Raw genomic sequence first — 17,525 nt, 5'->3', positions numbered from 1 at the left:
ATGAACAAGCTTCAGATCCTGCAATATGTGCATTATAGAATCCAAACCCTTGGCCCTGGCATCTGAGCCTCCATCTCTAATCTGATGCCGATGTGCCATTATTCACTCCCTTTTTTATTCCTCTTCTCTAGCTACCAGGACTACTGTTACATCCCAAAGGCAGGTATGAAATTTCATCCACCTTTATTGTACTCTCCACCCCACTTAGCACAGTGCTAAGTTAAATAATACTGGGTTCAAATACATTATATAAATATATTGTATTTTTCCTGCTTTTTGGACTTATGGAAAACAGAAAATTTAGTAGTTTTAGGCTGACCCAAGTTATTCATTTCTTTTGGGACTCTGCTACCCATCAGTGTTCCAGTAGGCCATATTTTACATGAGAGTTTACATTCAGACCCACATTTCTGATACATATTTAATATAGCAGTGGTTCAAGAACTTTAGTGTGTATCAGCCTCACCTGGGATGCTTGTTAGAAATACAGATTCCTAGGCCCCGCTCCAAGCCTACATTAAGATCCATATTGTGAGAATCACAGTTTTTAATATCATATTTTGTCTGGCTTAGGACACAGGGAGCCTTGGATGAGACCTGGCCTCCTAGTTTTCATCATTCTTCCTCTCAACAAAAAGAGTGGCCAGTGCTACCTGGGCTGATGTGGAGATAGAAATACACCCAACTTGTGAAGGGAGAGGTGGGTAAAAGTCTGGGATACATGATAAAAGATCATTGTGGGGAGTATAGGAGACACATGAAGCCAATTGCAGGGCAAGTCCTGGAAGGCTGAGATGAGTTCAAATTGTAACTGATTTAAAAAGCTGACCTGGCTATGAAATATTTTATCTCATTGATTTTTTTTATCTCATTGATTTTTAAGAAACACACCTCCATACAGTAGGAATCAAGGAAACAAGGATTCTTTTCAAATTATTCACTAACTCAAACTACCAGCAGCACTGAGTGAACCCATTTCAATTAACACTGCGAGTACATGAGAAAATAACTGCCACTGGGGAAAGGATGTCCCTACTGTTAAACTGTCACACCACTGCTCAGCTGGCCCCAAACCTGCCATCATGTTTAATGAGAGGATCGATGATGGTCGATTGGATTGTTGGCTTCATTTGGTGATGGTGACAGGTCCTGTACAAGTGTTGAATGGAAGAGAGCAAAGAGCTATTCTGCCTGTCAACCTGGGATGAACTAAGATCAAATGTCCCCAATATTGCTCAAGCATTGGAAGCTTCTCTGATTTGCATGGATCCTTTTTGTCTTAACATTTTTGTTTGTTTTTAGTTTACCTTTCTCTTGGGTCTTCAATGATGTTGGAGATTCACTATTTTATACCTCCCCCATCTGTGCCTCTTTGAGCCCCATTTCTTGGGCAGACAGGCTGAGAGTTAGCCAGGATCCAATAGCCTGGATTTTTGCCCTTCTCTGCTCTTGATCTAAGTAGATGAAACAACGTAAGCCAAGCAAATAGTTAGGTAATAGATTGCCCAAATTGCAGAGGATGGATGAGGTCTAAAGATGAAATATGGAGATATGTGTGAAGTTATGTCACAACGAGACCTACAGTAATTAAGAACTTGCTCACAGAAAAGAGGTTTTATTTAGCCTCTAAATGGAGACAAATGAAAGGAGTTCAAAGTTACACAAGGTGCTTTTGTAGCAAAAAGCAATCGGCCCCTTCGTTTTTGACTTGGACCATAACACAGAAAGAGTGGGCCACACAGTGAGAGTTGGCAGCAGTATGTTTGAAAAAAATAAGAGGAAGGAGGATTGCACACTCTATGGTTATAACTTGGGGAATTTACTGCTGGCAGAACCATCGAGAAAAATATTTTAGTTGGAAATAATAGTAAAGTCTAGTTAGTGATATTCAAGGAACCTCATGAATTGTAAATTCAGCTTATGAATAAAAAAATATACAGCCCAGCTGTATTTATTAGAAGATGCTTATATATTAAACAAGTGCATCAGGGTCCTTATAATAATATTATAAATATTCTATTGTCTGAGGGAGCACCACTTTCTTAAAAGACCACATTCTGAGCAGGTACCGCCCTCAAACTATATGCCTGCAGGGATGCTTCCAGTAGCTGTGATTTAATCAGCACACCACTGATTTTTGGAGGCACGTTAGCTCCTTTAGCCCACCAGGATTCTATTAAGTGCTTTAGAAGAGGTAATCTAATCTACTGAATGGTCTGAAAGATCAAAAGCACCTCCAAACACAAGCAACCCCTCCACTTCTCAACCATAGGGTCAGGGAACTGGGAATATTATTTCAACTGCTTAGGAAAGGTAGGCAAAAGTGCCGGGCAGAGGACAGGCAATCATCTCTCTGCTGTGTGTTAAGCAGCATTTCGCCTGGCTGATAAATTACTTCCAGCTGTTGGCAACAATTTTCTCCTCATCATGGCGGGAGCGAGAGACCCTGGCAAATGCTGAAGAGCAGTGCGAGTCACTGATTAAATCCGAGATCCAGCTGGAGGCCAGCGTCCAGGCGCTGTCTGTGGCGGCGGGGCTGGGGGGAGGAAGAAGAGGAGGTAAATTCCCAGCTGACTGCCAGGGGGCGGAGACTCGAAGATGAATGTTCCGCGTCGAAGAAGGAAGAAATCGATGACTTGGAAACACTATTGGCGAAGTCACAGAAGAAGCGTGCTTCAGAGTACAAGGTACTTTTTCTGTAATGTCAGGAAGGTCTAGATGCCTGAATTCCACACTCCCAATCGGGCTCCAGGACCAGACTTGCTCTGTTTATATTAATTAACACAGTGGTCCGCAACTTTACAGCACTGTGAGTCAGAACTGGCATCAAATGAAGGATCTGGTGAACTGTGCCATCCTAATTCAAAGTTCCAACTTGAATTTATGGAACCCCACTTAATCTCCCAAATGAAACATTTTCATTTGTTCCAATCTAATTGCATCTGAAATCTGATAGAAAGAGCAAGATGGTTTCATTGGGCCTCTAAGTATCCTTTTTTGGAAGGAGAGGGAACAGGATGCAGTTTATTGAAAGGTGATTTGGGACACGTCTGAATTCCCACCTCTGTCGTTGATTTGGAGCTTGACCTTGAAATGTCATTTTAATTCCAGCTAAGGACCTTAATGTTTTGTTCTTTTTATCTGAGGTTTTTATCTTGTGCATCTGTGTATAGACTGAAGTCAGCTGAGGGGTCTGTATCAAACCTTTGATAAAAAAAAAAGTCTCCAGAATAATACTGTAATTTTGGCAGATGATTAAATAGCAACTCTTGTACATCAGTTCCCTTTCATAAAAAGCACTTGGACCTGATATAAATGGCTTGCATTTTTGCCTATTTTATCAGCTGGAACTCTTCTTTAACTGCCACTTTTTTAGGATTTGAGGCACAAGATTAATATTGCCCCGAATACTCTAAAGAAAGCTAAATTACCTTTAGTGGTGTTCTTGTTATACAAATAATACGACACTCTGAATACTGGCCATCCACTGACCTATGCTGATAATATATATATTTTTAAAATTAATTAATTAATTTATTTATTTTTGGCTGTGTTGGGTCTTCGTTTCTGTGCGAGGGCTTTCTCTAGTTGCGACGAGCAGGGGCCACTCTTCATCACGTTGCACGGGCCTCTCACTATCGTGGCATCTCTTGTTGCGGAGCACGGGCTCCAGACGTGCAGACTCAGTAGTTTGGCTCACGGGCCTAGTTGCTCCGTGGCATGTGGGATCTTCCCAGACCAGGGCTCGAACCCGTGTCCCCTGCATTGGCAGGCGGATTCTCAACCACTGTGCCACCAGGGAAGCCCCTATGCTGATAATATTTGATTAACCAGAATACCCCATTCCCCGACCAGGAGAGCTAACAGATCATTTGTGTCTGTGTGTAAAAGAAAAAGTGAATTTAGAGTTTTAAAAAGTCCATCAGGAATTTGGCTAAATTTGGTTCTTTATGACAGTGGATACCTCATGAAATTTTTGGTCCTAGAAAAGAGAGGAGATGGCCCTTAGCATTTATACCCCACCTTCCATAAGTGGCTCTCATGGAACTGTTGTCGTCTTCTCCCCACAGGTTAAGCATCTGACTGAGGAGGTGGAGTCTCTCAGTGAGGATGTCAGCAAACTTCAGCGAGCAGCCAAGGTTGCTCAGGAGACCCACCAGCAGACCCTGGAGGACCTGCACGTGGAAGAGGAGAAAACCCTCACCCTGAGCAAAACCAAGCTGACACTAGAGCAGCCAGCGAACGAGGTCAGTAGTGACACGTCTTGCTAGTTAGCTGTGTGTCTACATCTATACAAACCTCCACTTTTTACTTAGTTCATTTATCTTGACATTTTCAGGAAAACTTAGTAGCATGGTTCGTTTCCCTCATTATTTAGAAATAAGAGGTGAACCACTACAGTAAAAGAAAGGCCCCAGCATGTAATCTGTTTTTATATGCAACTTTCATACAACCCTGGGCAGTGGGAGAACACTGAGATGAATCAAGAAGGGGTATCACTCTGACTGACTGTTCCCCACAGAACCTGGTGTTTTGCCCCGCAGATATGTTGGTGCTTTATCTGACACTAGTATTGAACGATTGCTTTAAGGCCCTGTTGTGTCTCCAGCCATGCACTGAGGTTTGTTAAAGTAGAAAGATATGTAAGTCGCAAGCTGTGTTCTACCAACACTATTGGAAAACACTTGTAAGATTCAGGAGATGGTGCCCCTGTTCTGCCTCCAAATACCTTGTGAAATAAAGAGGCTTCAGACGAGTCTCAGTGGTTAGGGTCATGCATTCTCACATACTTGTTCTCTCCCAGAGTTCATTTATTTTCAGGTTTTTGCATACGCCCTCCAGAAATTCTCCCTTCTCCCCTATTTGAATTTTATATCTTTTTCTGGTCACAGGAAATAGCTTCTATTGTGGCAAAGTAAATATATCACTGAAAACTAGCCATATTGTAACTGTTATTTAGCCTCCCGCTAAGCTAACCTCAACATCATGGTTGGCAACACTACTCCAGACAGAACTTGAATGTTCTGATCACCTTGTTGGCGGTACCAGAATATGACACAATGTTATGGACCATAGAGGGTACCAAGGTGGTAAAGGAGGGTGTGGAAATCATGCCATGTGAGATGCGTTTGAAAGGGTCAGTGATACTGAGTTGGAAGATTCAGGACAGCTGCCTAATATTCGTGAATGATCATTGGAGACAGATTTGCTTGGTGCTGCTCCAGGGAGCAGAGATTAGACCGGTGGGACGAATTTACAGAGACTACTTTGGCTTCTTATGAAGACGCACTCCTGAGTAAGTGGACTTATCCACCCATGAAATGAGCTGCCATGTGAAGAAGTGAGCTTCCCATCACTGGAAAGCAATCAAACAAGGGCTCACTAGGCATTTATTATTGGCTTCTTCTGTAGGCTAGAACACATATTCTTTAATCTCTAAAGTTTTCCTTCATCACCGTGATTTCTAGATTCTTTTGTTGTCCTATTGATGGGTACAATATTTATTTTAAAATATCTACATAACTGGGCATCATTTACAGACTCTGCTTGTATTTTTCTTTCTTTTTCCAGAAGGTAAGTGGTTAATGAATACATCTAGTAAAGTATAAACTTTACCTATTTATTGGGCTCAATAATGCCTCCTTCTGTCAGCTTGAGGGTGCCCTTGAGCAGGAGAGCAAAGCGAGAATGAACTGTGAAAAGGAAAGTGCAAACTGGAGGGTGAGGTAAAGCTGAACCAGGAAAGCATGGAGGACCTGGAGAGCAGGCAGCTGCAGCTAGCAGAAAAGCTGAGGAGGTGAGTCACCTTTCTGTTGACTCGAGATTCTGGGAGACCTTTTATTGGAGGAAACAGCTCTCTCGTGTCATTTATCCTCATGACCCTAGGGCCAGCTGTCTCAAGACCTGAAGGGGAGGATAAGAAGGATAACAAGCCTAGGAAATTGATTTTTTTTTCTTTTGCTAGACTTTATGTGAACTTTCTTTTTATAATTATGTAATAACCTACAAGAAAGTAACTGAGAAGGCTGACTAGCAGATGCGAATGAAAGGTGTAAGGCACAGGAGGTGCGAATTATTGGAATTTGAAGTTACAAGTCAAAATAAAAATCACTCACTTCTTTTACTCATGATGAGACCAATGGCCTAAAGTAAAAAAAAAAAAAAAAGAAAAGAAATCCTAATGTGAAGTCCCATATACCATCTGATCATTTAAAAAAACAAAACAAGGGCTTCCCTGGTGGTGCAGTGGTTGAGAGTCCGCCTGCCGATGCAGGGGACACGGGTTCGTGCCCCAGTCTGGGAAAATCCCACATGCCGCGGAGCGGCTAGGCCTGTGTGCCATGGCCACTGAGCCTGCGCGTCCGGAGCCTGTGCTCCACAACGGGAGAGGCCACAGCAGTGAGAGGCCCGCATACCGCAAAAAAAACAAAACAAAACAAAACAAAACTTGTTTGCCAGATATAACCTCATTAACATTTATATAACTTTTTTTTTTTTTTTTTTTTCGGTATGCGGGCCTCTCACTGTTGTGGCCTCTCCCGTTGCGGAGCACAGGCTCCGGACGCGCAGGCTCAGCGGCCATGGCTCACGGGCCCAGCCGCTCCGCGGCATATGGGATCCTCCCAGACCGGGGCACGAACCCGTATCCCCTGCATCGGCAGGCGGACTCTCAACCACTGCGCCACCAGGGAGGCCCTATATAACTTTTTTCGGTCAAATAATTTACTGTATAAGTATTAAACCTTAAAATTGAAAACAAAACATAACATGATCAAAATCAGTAGACCTTCAGTTCACACGGATTCCCAAGGAGCTCAGGGCAAGACGGCCCTCTCAGTTTAGTTTCATCATTCAGCGAAATGGATTTTCTCACATTGTCCCTTTTGTCTTCCTCTGTTCAACTAGACTTTCTTCTTCTTCTCCATATTTTAAAAAATTTTTGGCTGAGCTGTGCAGCATGCAGTATCTCAGTTTTCTGACCAGGGATTGAACCTGTGCCCCCTGAAGTGGGAGCCCGTAGTCTTAACCACTGGACTGCCAGGGGAGTCCCCAGCTAGACTTTCTTCTAACCATTAGGGATTTTCCAGTTATTTGGAATAGATCAAATAAGAGAGGGAAACAGTGAGATCTAAGAGTGAGATAAGGCCAGGTTAAAGCTGGGAGCACACTGGTTGTTGGAGCCCACAGTGAAGAAGAAGAAAGTCAAGTGAGCAACTATGAGCTTCTGGTTTTCCTGTCTGTGTACATGAGTTTCCATTACACATGCTTGTGGTCAGACTTGATTAATAGCCTACCAATAAGTTACTGAACTTGATAGGTGTTTGGAAAAGATGAAATAAGTAACCCTGTGAATGTAACGGAACAGTGAAAGGTAAAATGATGATAGAGTTCCCTAAGCATTCAATTTTGAAGGTTGTGTTTCAGCTCAGCAAAGTAAAAATGATACTCTATGTCCTTGTAGGCCACAGGTCAAAGAGCTCTGGCATTTCAGAAACCCATGTTTTCAGGAAATGATAAATTTATTATACAACATTTTCTCTAAATGAACCTATGTATATATGGAAACAGTACATGAAAATGTGGTATTTTAAAATGGTGATGACAGTATAGAATACTTAATAAATAACACTGAGATTATTAGCTATTTCTGAGATAAAAGTTAAATTTCTTCCTCACGCTATTCACACAAACACAAAATCCAGTTTCATTAAAGAATTAAATGCAAAAGTCAAGCTATAAAATCATTAGAAAATGCAGCATTATTCACCATAGCCAAGATATGGAAACAACTTAAATGCCCACTGATGGATGAATGGGTAAAGAAAATGTGGTGTATATATTTAATGGAACATTATTCAGCCTCTTTTTAAAGGAAATCCTGCCATATGCAACAACATGGATGAACCTGGAGGACATTATGCTAATGAAATAAGTTGGTCACATAAGGACAAATAGTGCATGATTCCATTTATATGAGGCATCTAAAACAGTCAAACTCATAGAAACAGAGTAGAATGGTGGTGTCCAGGGGCTTGGAGGCAGGGGGAAATGTGGAGTTGCTCTTCAATGGGTATAAGGCTTCCATCGTGCAAGATGATTAAGTTCTAGAGAGACGTACAATGTTGTGCCTATATTTAATAATATTGTACACTTAAATATTTGTTGAGAGGGTAGATCTCATGTTAAATGTTCTTCAATTAAATAAAAACAGCAAAAACCATTAAAAAACAAAACCATTAAAAGACAATATAGGTGGTAAGTCTTAGGAAACTGGCAGGTCAGACTGAATGAGTCACAAAAATCCAAAGGCATAAAAGGAATATATTGATAAATTTGATGTTGGTACACCAACATTTTAAACATTTATGTGGCAAAAGCCAACATAAATAAAACTGGGGCAAATTAGAAAGTGGGAGAAATATCTGCAGCAGATATCAAAAAATAAATATCAAGAGTATTGAAGGAAAATCTATAATTCAATAATTAGATGAACAACCTAACAGAAAAATGGGCAATGGACACAAGCGGGCAGTTCATTTGTTTTATTGCCTTTTTTTTTTTTTTTTTTTTTTGCAGAACGCGGGCCTCTCACTGTTGTGGCCTCTCCCGTCGCGGAGCACAGGCTCCGGACGCGCAGGCTCCGCAGCCTTGGCTCACGGGCCCAGCCGCTCCGTGGCATGTGGGATCCTCCTGGACCGGGGCACGAACCCATGTCCCCTGCATCGGCAGGCAGACTCTCAACCACTGCGCCACCAGGGAAGCCCTATTGCCCATTTTAAAATCCTCATAGTTGATAACATGCTGTCCTCACTAGTAAACAAGGACATTCATTATAAAACAATGACATACTAATCTGTTAGATTAGAAAAAATTTAGAAGTGTGCTAATGTTAAGTGTAAATGTAGAGAAATAACCTCACCCTGCTATTGGAGGCCAAAGGGCAAGGTTATAAGTTTTTAAACACATACCTATACCCGACACACCAATTCCCTGCTCAATATCCACTCTGTAGAGACACTCACATGTACACAAGGGTGCATGTATATGAACAGCATTATTTGTAAAAGTAAAATTTTGGGGAAAAACTCAATGTTTATTAATAGGGAAATGGATAAATAACCACATGATATCTAAATCATAAACTAGTATGTCACAGTTAATTTTTAAGTGAAGTAATCTATGTGTAGGCCAACATGGAAAAATCTCCATGTATTATTGGGTTAAAAATGTTGTAGAATTATAAATTCAAATGTATACAGTATTATACCTTTCACAGTAAAGAAAATGAAACTACTTCTACTGATACATAAGCACAAACATATGTCAATACTCAGAAAAATGTCTGGAAGGATTCACACCGTACTGATTATGGTGGTTACCTCTAGGCAAGGAAGAGAGATTGGGTATAATAGCCAAGAAGACTTCAGCTATAGATGTGATAGTTGAATTTTTTACAGTGAATGACTTCATGTGTTATTACTGTAATTTAAAGAATATTTAAACAAAATGTTATTACTCTGAGCAATTCCACTTGATACCTCTTTTCCCTAACAGGAAAGAATTAGAAATGAATCAGATGAGTTCAAAGGTGGAGAAAGAGAAAGGCCTGGTGGCTCAGCTTCAGAAGATGGTTAAAGAGCTCCAGGTAATCATTTATCAAATACCTGTGTGCACCTGTAGTTAGATCCATGGGTGATGATTGACACTTCAGTAACAAGTGCTCTGCAAAGGTCCCCATAGTTCTAGCCAACTACAGATGAGGCAGAAAAGAGCAGTGGTTGAGAAGGTAACCTGGCATTCTATAGATATGTGACTCTGGAGAACATTACTGTTTAAGCTTAGATTTCCTTATCACGAAGATAATAAAAAACAAGTAGCTAATTTGTTGAACATTTGACATAAACTAGGTATTGTGCTAAAACCCTGGACGTCTACATTTTTACTCATTAATCCTCCTGACAACCTTTGAGCTAAAATTAAATGCAACAGTACATTTAAGTGGTAAGCTCAGTGCCTGACCCATGGTAAGCATTCAATGCTACCCATTTAATTTTTTATGATGATTAGTTTTTGTGATTAGAAGGCAATTATGCTGAAAATCTGTCTTGTAGCTACATGTAGCCTCAAAACATTATTTGATAATGGACAGCTATTTATAAGTTTTAGACCAGGCAACTGTTTTATACTATATGACCATATTATAAAGTAATTTAAAGCATGGATACATCTAACTCCTCATGTATACATGCAGATGGATTTTTTTCCTTTGAAGCTAAGTATTTATGTCACTAATGTAACTATTATTCTAAATAATTTTGGAACTTTTTTCTGATTATTACCTTCTGAGATATTTTGAGCCAAATTAGACCAGTCTCACTGCTTTATGGGCAAGCTTTCAGACAATATTAATCTCCAAGTGATTGCCTATCATATTCACCAGACTTTTCTTCAAATGATACTTTATCCAAAAAATGTTCAATTTATCCAAAATACAAATTTTCTTACCCTGATGATTTTAAAAAACTCTCTAAAGTTTCTTTCTTTTTTTTAATGTCTGAAACATTTATATTAACATATTTCCATACAAATAACCCAAAGAAAGTTTAGTATTAGTTGCTTTTTGTTTGCTTTTTGTTTTTTTATACTGCAGATTCTTATTAGTCATCAATTTTATACACATCAGTGTATACATGTCAATCCCAATTGCCCAATTCATCACACCACCATCCCCACCCCGCCGCGGCTTTCCCCCCTTGGTGTCCGTACGTTTGTTCTCTACCCCTGTGTCTCAACTTCTGCCCTGCAAACTGGTTCATCTGTACCATTTTTCTAGGTTCCACATACATGCATTAATATATGATATTTGTTTTTCTCTTTCTGACTTACTTCACTCTGTATGACAGTCTCTAGATCCATCCACGTCTCAACAAATGACTCAATTTCATTCCTTTTTATGGCTGAGTAATATTCCATTGTATATATGTACCACAACTTCTGTATCCTTTTGTTTGTCAGTGGGTATTTAGGTTGCTTTCATGACCTGGCTATTGTAAATAGTGCTGCAATGAACATTGGGATGCATGTGTCTTTTTGAATTATGGTTTTCTCTGGGCATAGGCTCAGCAGTGGGAATGCTGGATCATATGGTAATTCTATTTTTAGTTTTTTAAGGAACCTCCATACTGTTCTCCATAGTGGCTGTATCAATTTACATTCCCACCAACAGTGCAAGAGGGTTCCCTTTTCTCCACACCCTCTCCAGCATTTGTTGTTTGTAGATTTTCTGAAGATGCCCATTCTAACTGGTGTGAGGTGATACCTCATTGTAGTTTTGATTTGCATTTCTCTAATAATTAGTGATGTTGAGCAGCTTTTCATGTGCTTCTTGGCCATCTGTATGTTTTCTTTGGAGAAATGTCTATTTAGGTCTTCTGCCCATTTTGGATTGGGTTGTTTGTTTTTTTAATATTGAGCTACATGAGCTGTTTATATATTTTGGAGATTAATCCTCTGTCCAATGATTCATTTGCAAATATTTTCTCCCATTCTGAGGGTTGTCTTTTCATCTTGTTTATGGTTTCCTTTGCTGTGCAAAAGCTTTTAAGTGTCATTAGGTCCCACCTGTTTATTTTTGTGTTTATTTCCATTACTCTAGGAGGTGGATCAAAAAAGATCTTGCTGCGATTTATGTCAAAGAGTGTTCTGCCTATGTTTTCCTCCAAGAGCTTTATAGTATCCAGTCTTACATTTAGGTCTCGAATCCATTCTGAGTTTATTTTTGTGTATGGTGTTTAGGGAGTGTTCTAATTTCATTCTTTTACATGTAGCTGTCCAGTTTTCCCAGCACCACTTATTGAAGAGGCTGTCTTTTCTCCTTTGTATATCCTTGCCTCCTTTGTTGTAGATTAGTTGACCATAGGTGTGTGGGTTTATCTCTGGGCTTTCTATCTTGTTCCATTGATCTTTGTTTCTGTTTTTGTGCCAGTACCATATTGTCTTGATTACTGTAGCACTAAAGGTTATTTCTAAAGAAATGTTTCAGAAATGTTTGGTTCAGTGACAGTATTGTTATAAATAAAGGTATTGGATCTCAAGATAACTAATTGGAAGGGGATCACAATTACCTGGATGTGGAAATCATACATTTTTTGGCACCTTCTCTGTCATAACTCATCTACAGATTAGATAGCCTTACTTATTGGGTTGGTCTAGAAATTAGCTTCCTCTCAGCAATCATACTCTTATTTAATGAAATTTTTAATATTCTAAAATAGAAGTTATCCTTTTTTCCCTATACTCTAACCTATGCCTAATTATTTAAGATGATGTTAATGACCATCCTTGTTTTTTTTAATTTAATTTAATTTAATTTAATTAATTAATTTATTTATTTTTAGCTGTGTTGGGTCTTCGTTTCTGTGTGAGGGCTTTCTCTAGTTGCGACGAGCGGGGGCCACTCTTCATCACGGTGCATGGGCCTCTCACTGTCGCGGCCTCTCCTGTTGCAGAGCACAAGCTCCAAACACGCAGGCTCAGTAGTTGTGGCTCACGGGCCTAGTTGCTCCACAGCATGTGGGATCTTCACAGACCAGGGCTTGAACCCACGTCCCCTGCATTGGCAGGCAAATTCTCAACCACTGCGCCACCAGGGAAGCCCACCATCCTTGGTTTTACTGTACTGTCCCACAATGATGCTATCAAGATTTGTCGAGCTCTTTGCCATTACACGGAAAGACTTTTGGGCTCTGAGAGTTCTTATCACTTCTTTTCTTTGTCTTTTAATTCTGCTTCTAATGATATCAGATTACTATGCAATTTAGTAGTCTAATTCCTCCACCAAATTAAAATTATTTGTTATTTCAATTTTCCTGCTACCTTAAGTCACCTACAGGCTAAGAAACCAAGTAACCAGGTTTGTCAGAATTGTGTATAAAATTAAATTGATGCTTATGAGTTAGCTGCTTGAACTCAGAGGTATTTAGTCTATTAATCAGATTTTTGCCCAAGTTTCCAACAGTTGAGGTTGTCAGGTAAGCAAATTCCAGATAAATGAGGTATTGTATATAACATTCATCATGTTATTTTTTAAAATAAGCTCTCTTTAAAGTGATTCTTTGTTATATGAGAAATATTTTCTATTTCTTTGGAAAGTGCTCTTTATTAAAATTTCCTCTTCATGTATATAGTATAAGGAGGTTGCTTATCATCAAGACCTGGGAAATTGGGAGGAATTACAAATTTTAATTCTGCTCTTGGTACTGGTTTGGATCAAATCACTTAATTTCTCTGTATTCTATCTTCTTTAACTATAAAATGAGAACCAAAAGTGTTAGTTGTGAGAAAAAAAATACAGTAGAGCTCTTGAATATAAAATATGCTACAAGTGCTTAGTAAAATCAAAATTATTTATTGCTACAGACTCAGATACAGGTTTTGAAAGACGAACTGGAAACTTAAAGGACCACTCGAGCCAAGGTAGAAAGGGAGAGAACTGACCTCACCGAGAGCTGGAAGATCTGAATGAGGGGCTGGAGGAGACAGGAGGGGCCAGTTTGGCTCAGCTGGAAATAACTAAGAAACAAGAAACAAAATTCCAGAAGCTCTGCCGATACATGGAAGAGTCCACACTGCACTTTGAGGCAACCTCTGTCTCTTTGAAAAAGAGGCACAGAGACAGCCTGGCTGAGCTGGAGAGCCAGGTAGAAAATCTACAACAGGTCGGGCAGACACTGGAAAAAGACAAGAGTGACCTGCAGCTCAAAGTGAATGATGTCCTGACCCATGTTGAGCAGATGACCAGAGCTAAGGTAAGGAACATTGCCAAGCCCTCCTTGAGGATTTAGGACATGGAAGTAGGCAGAGGAGGGGAAGGAAAAGGAAGCTAAAGCAAATTGGTGACTCAAAGTATTTGCTAGTGGAGGCTAGAGATCTTCAGATTGGCTAGATCAGGTCTAATCTCAGTGATTGTTAAACTCACATGACCATCTCCTGAAGGTAGCCTGACAGTGGTTTCTGGTTTCATTGGAATTCCAGTCCATGTTCCTTGTGGGTCTCTCTAGTGATGATGTAGTAAGTAGGCTGGACAAGTGAAACCACTAGCTCATGAGTGGTGCTTCTCTCTTGAAGGATGGCTTTGAGTTGGGAGCATTCCACGGCGGGGCTCAGGTACTTTGAGTCCTTCTGAACAAATGGCAGCACAAATAGCTTTGTGGGGAGGAGAGAACTTTTTCTCCTTCATGTACTCTGGCATCTCTTTAACGAGCCAACACTAGGAGAAACTTTATCACATGTTCTTTCTTCACTGAGCCCATTAATCTCTACACTGCCAACTCTCATCTAGAATGACTAGTATCAGATCACAGGTAAGAGCTGCCTTACCTTCTGGCAGTTGAGAGGAGCCTTGCTTGAGATCACACAGAGCAAGTAGCTGGTGCCAAATTGTCCTTGTGAGCAGAATTTATAGTCATCCAGGAAAGACGAACCAACAATAAAGCTTGATCTTTATGGATGGTGGCCAGAAAAATGTAGAATTTCTTCAGATACTGAGTGACTCCTGAAACGTTTTGCATTAATTTCCTTTAAAGACCATGTTGAGTAGGAACACAACTACCCTGCTTTTCCTTCTCTTTCTTTCTTTCCACTGTCCCTGCCAACCCACCTCCAATTATCTTAAAATATAAATCTAGTGAGGACTTAGGACCTCTCTTCCTCCGTCTCTTCTGTATTCTGCATTTTGTATCGATTCTGTCCTCAACTCAAATATTCTCACTCCTTGCCCTTGTTGGCTTTATCTTCTTTTGTCAGCCCAAGTGAGCCCTGGAAGACCTCACTCTCTTCATACTCTTTGCCTCTCATTCATCCTCAGGAACTCTTCTGTTTCTGTATATTTTAGTAGGAAGTCATAAAATCATAAAACTGTTGATAGGTTCACCATAAATCCATACTAATTAGGTGTGAATTTTATACTTTCCAACTTCCTGTAGAATTTCATTGCTGCTCAGAAGTTCTTTGTTCTTCTAACTCACTTTGTTTTATTTTAGAAGAGAAACAGACCTCTAACCCTGCCTTTCTGAATCCTTCCTTTTAATAAATGTTAACATCTTACTGATAAGGTTAAGACCATTAATTATAACTTCTCTCTTCACCTTATAAGTTATTCACTCATCCATTTATTTCCTTCTTGTTCCAAAGAATAAAATATTCTTCCATATGGGCATTATTCACCCACTGCAAAAAACATAAAAGACTTTTCCATACTAAGAATGGTATTTTGAGAAAAAAGCAAAGTCTGTCCATATCTGTCTTAATCTGACTCCTTGACCAAAAAGTAATGTTCTATTTATCTATTGATATGTAACAAATCACTCCAAAACCTTAGAGTTAAAACAGTAATTTATTATTCTCTCTCTTGGTTCTGGGGGTTGACAGGCTTATCGCAGATGGCTGTTCAGACTGGAATCATCCGAAGGTTTACTCATTTGGGTGTCTGGCTCCTGGGCTGGGATAGCTAGACAGTTGGGGGCTGGCTGGAAATCTCTCTTTTTGTGTGACCTCTCCATGTAGCTAACTTGGTTTTCCTCATAGCATGGCAGGCACAGGGGAGTTGGACTTATTACGTGGCAATTCAGGGCAATAAAAGCAAATATTCCAAGAGACCAAAGGGGCAAAGACTCTTGTGAGGAAGGCTTACAATACAGTGGAGTGATTCTGTGTGACTCCTAACAGTGATGAGTCACAGGGGTAAGGTCTACACATGGCTGCAAATACTAGAGACTTTGGCTCCCTGGAGGGCCATCTTTGGAGACTAGTTCCCACAAATAGGTGTATACCTCACTACCTCCTACTCCTTTAACTCCTGCAATTTCTTTTATTTCCTCTGATTATCTTTAAAGTATTTTCTTTTTTTAAACATCTTTATTGGAGTGTAATTGCTTTACAATGGTGTGTTAGTTTCTGCTTTATAACAAAGTGAATCAATTATACATATAAATATATCCCCATATCTCCTCCCTCTTGCATCTCCCTCCCACCCTCCCTATCCCACCCCTCTAGGTGGTCATAAAGCACTGAGCTGATATCCCTGTGCTATGAGGCTGCTTCTCACTACCTATCTGTTTTACATTTGGTAGTACATATAAGTATATGCCATTCTCTCACTTCGTCCCAGCTTACCCTTCCCCCTCCCCGTGTCCTCAAGTCCATTCTCTATGTCTGCTTCTTTATTCCTGTCCTGCCTCTAGGGTCTTCAGAACAATTTATTTATTTATTTAGATTCCATATATATGTGTTAGCATACAGTATTTATTTTTCTCTTTCTCACTTACTTCACTCTGTATGACAGTCTCTAAGTCCATCCACCTCACTACAAATAACTCAATTTCATTTCTTTTTATGGGTGAGTAATATTCCATTGTATATATGTGCCACATATCCTTTATCAACTCATCTGTCGATGGACACCTAGTTTCCTTCCATGTCCTGGCTATTGTAAATAGAGCTGCAATGAACATTGTGGTACATGACTCTTTTTGAATTATGGTTTTCTCAGGGTATATGCCCACTAGTGGGATTGCTGGGTCATATGGTAGTTCTATTTTTAGTTTTTTAAGGAACCTCCATACTGTTCTCCATAGTGGCTGTATCAATTTACATTCCCACCAACAGTGCAAGAAGGTTCCCTTTTCTCCACACCCTCTCCAGCTTTTATTGTTTGTAGATTTTTTAATGATGGCCATTCAGACCGGCGTGAGGTGATACCTCATTGTGGTTTTGATTTGCATTCTCTAATGATTAGTGATGTTGAGCACCCTTTCATGTGTTTGTTGGCAATCTGTATATCTTTTTGGAGAAATGTCTATTTAGCTTTTCTGCCCATTTTTGGATTAAGTTGTTTGTTTTTTGATACTGAGTTGCATGAGCTGCTTGTATATTTTGGAGATTAATCCTTTGTCAGTTGCTTCATTTGCAAATATTTTCTCCCATTCTGAGGGTGGTCTTTTTGTCTTGTTTATGGTTTCCTTTGCTGTGCAAAAGCTTTTAAGTTTCATTAGGTCCCATTTGTTTATTTTTGGTTTTATTTCCATTTCTCTAGGAGATGGGTCAGAAAGGATCTTGCTTTGATTTATGTCATAGAGTGTTCTGCCTCTGTTTTCCTCTAAGAGTTTTTATAGTGTCTGGCCTTACATTTAGGTCTTTAATGCATTTTGAGCTTATTTTTGTGTATGGTGTTAGGGAGTGTTCTAATTTCATTCTTTACATGTAGCTGTCCAGTTTTCCCAGCACCACATACTGAAGAGGCTGTCTTTTCTCCATTGTATATTCTTGCCTCCTTTATCAAAAATAAGGTGACCATATGTGCATGTGTTTATCTCTGGGCTTTCTATCCTGCTCCATTGTTCTATATTTCTGTTTCTGTGCCAGTACCATACTGTCTTGATTACTGTAGCTTTGTAGTAAAGTCTGAAGTCAGGGAGTCTATTCCTTCAGCTCTGGTTTTCTTTCTCAAGATTTCTTTGGCTATTCAG

At 39.8% G+C, this 17,525-nt stretch overlaps 1 protein-coding gene across 1 annotated transcript in view; it reads left to right on the top strand.

The window, feature by feature from the left end:
- Window positions 1-17,525, top strand: part of MYH15 (myosin heavy chain 15) — a 182,184-nt gene that overhangs the window by 94,321 nt on the left and 70,338 nt on the right. Inside the window, 8 exon segments of the mRNA XM_060098804.1 lie at window positions 2,442-2,542; window positions 2,544-2,687; window positions 4,071-4,247; window positions 5,653-5,707; window positions 5,710-5,797; window positions 9,556-9,646; window positions 13,420-13,501; window positions 13,504-13,808. Coding sequence (XP_059954787.1) covers window positions 2,442-2,542; window positions 2,544-2,687; window positions 4,071-4,247; window positions 5,653-5,707; window positions 5,710-5,797; window positions 9,556-9,646; window positions 13,420-13,501; window positions 13,504-13,808 — 1,043 coding nt within the window.

Source organism: Mesoplodon densirostris, chromosome 5 (genome assembly GCF_025265405.1).
Source record: "Mesoplodon densirostris isolate mMesDen1 chromosome 5, mMesDen1 primary haplotype, whole genome shotgun sequence".
Lineage (NCBI taxonomy): Eukaryota > Metazoa > Chordata > Mammalia > Artiodactyla > Ziphiidae > Mesoplodon > Mesoplodon densirostris.
This window is presented reverse-complemented; position numbering and strand designations above follow the sequence as displayed.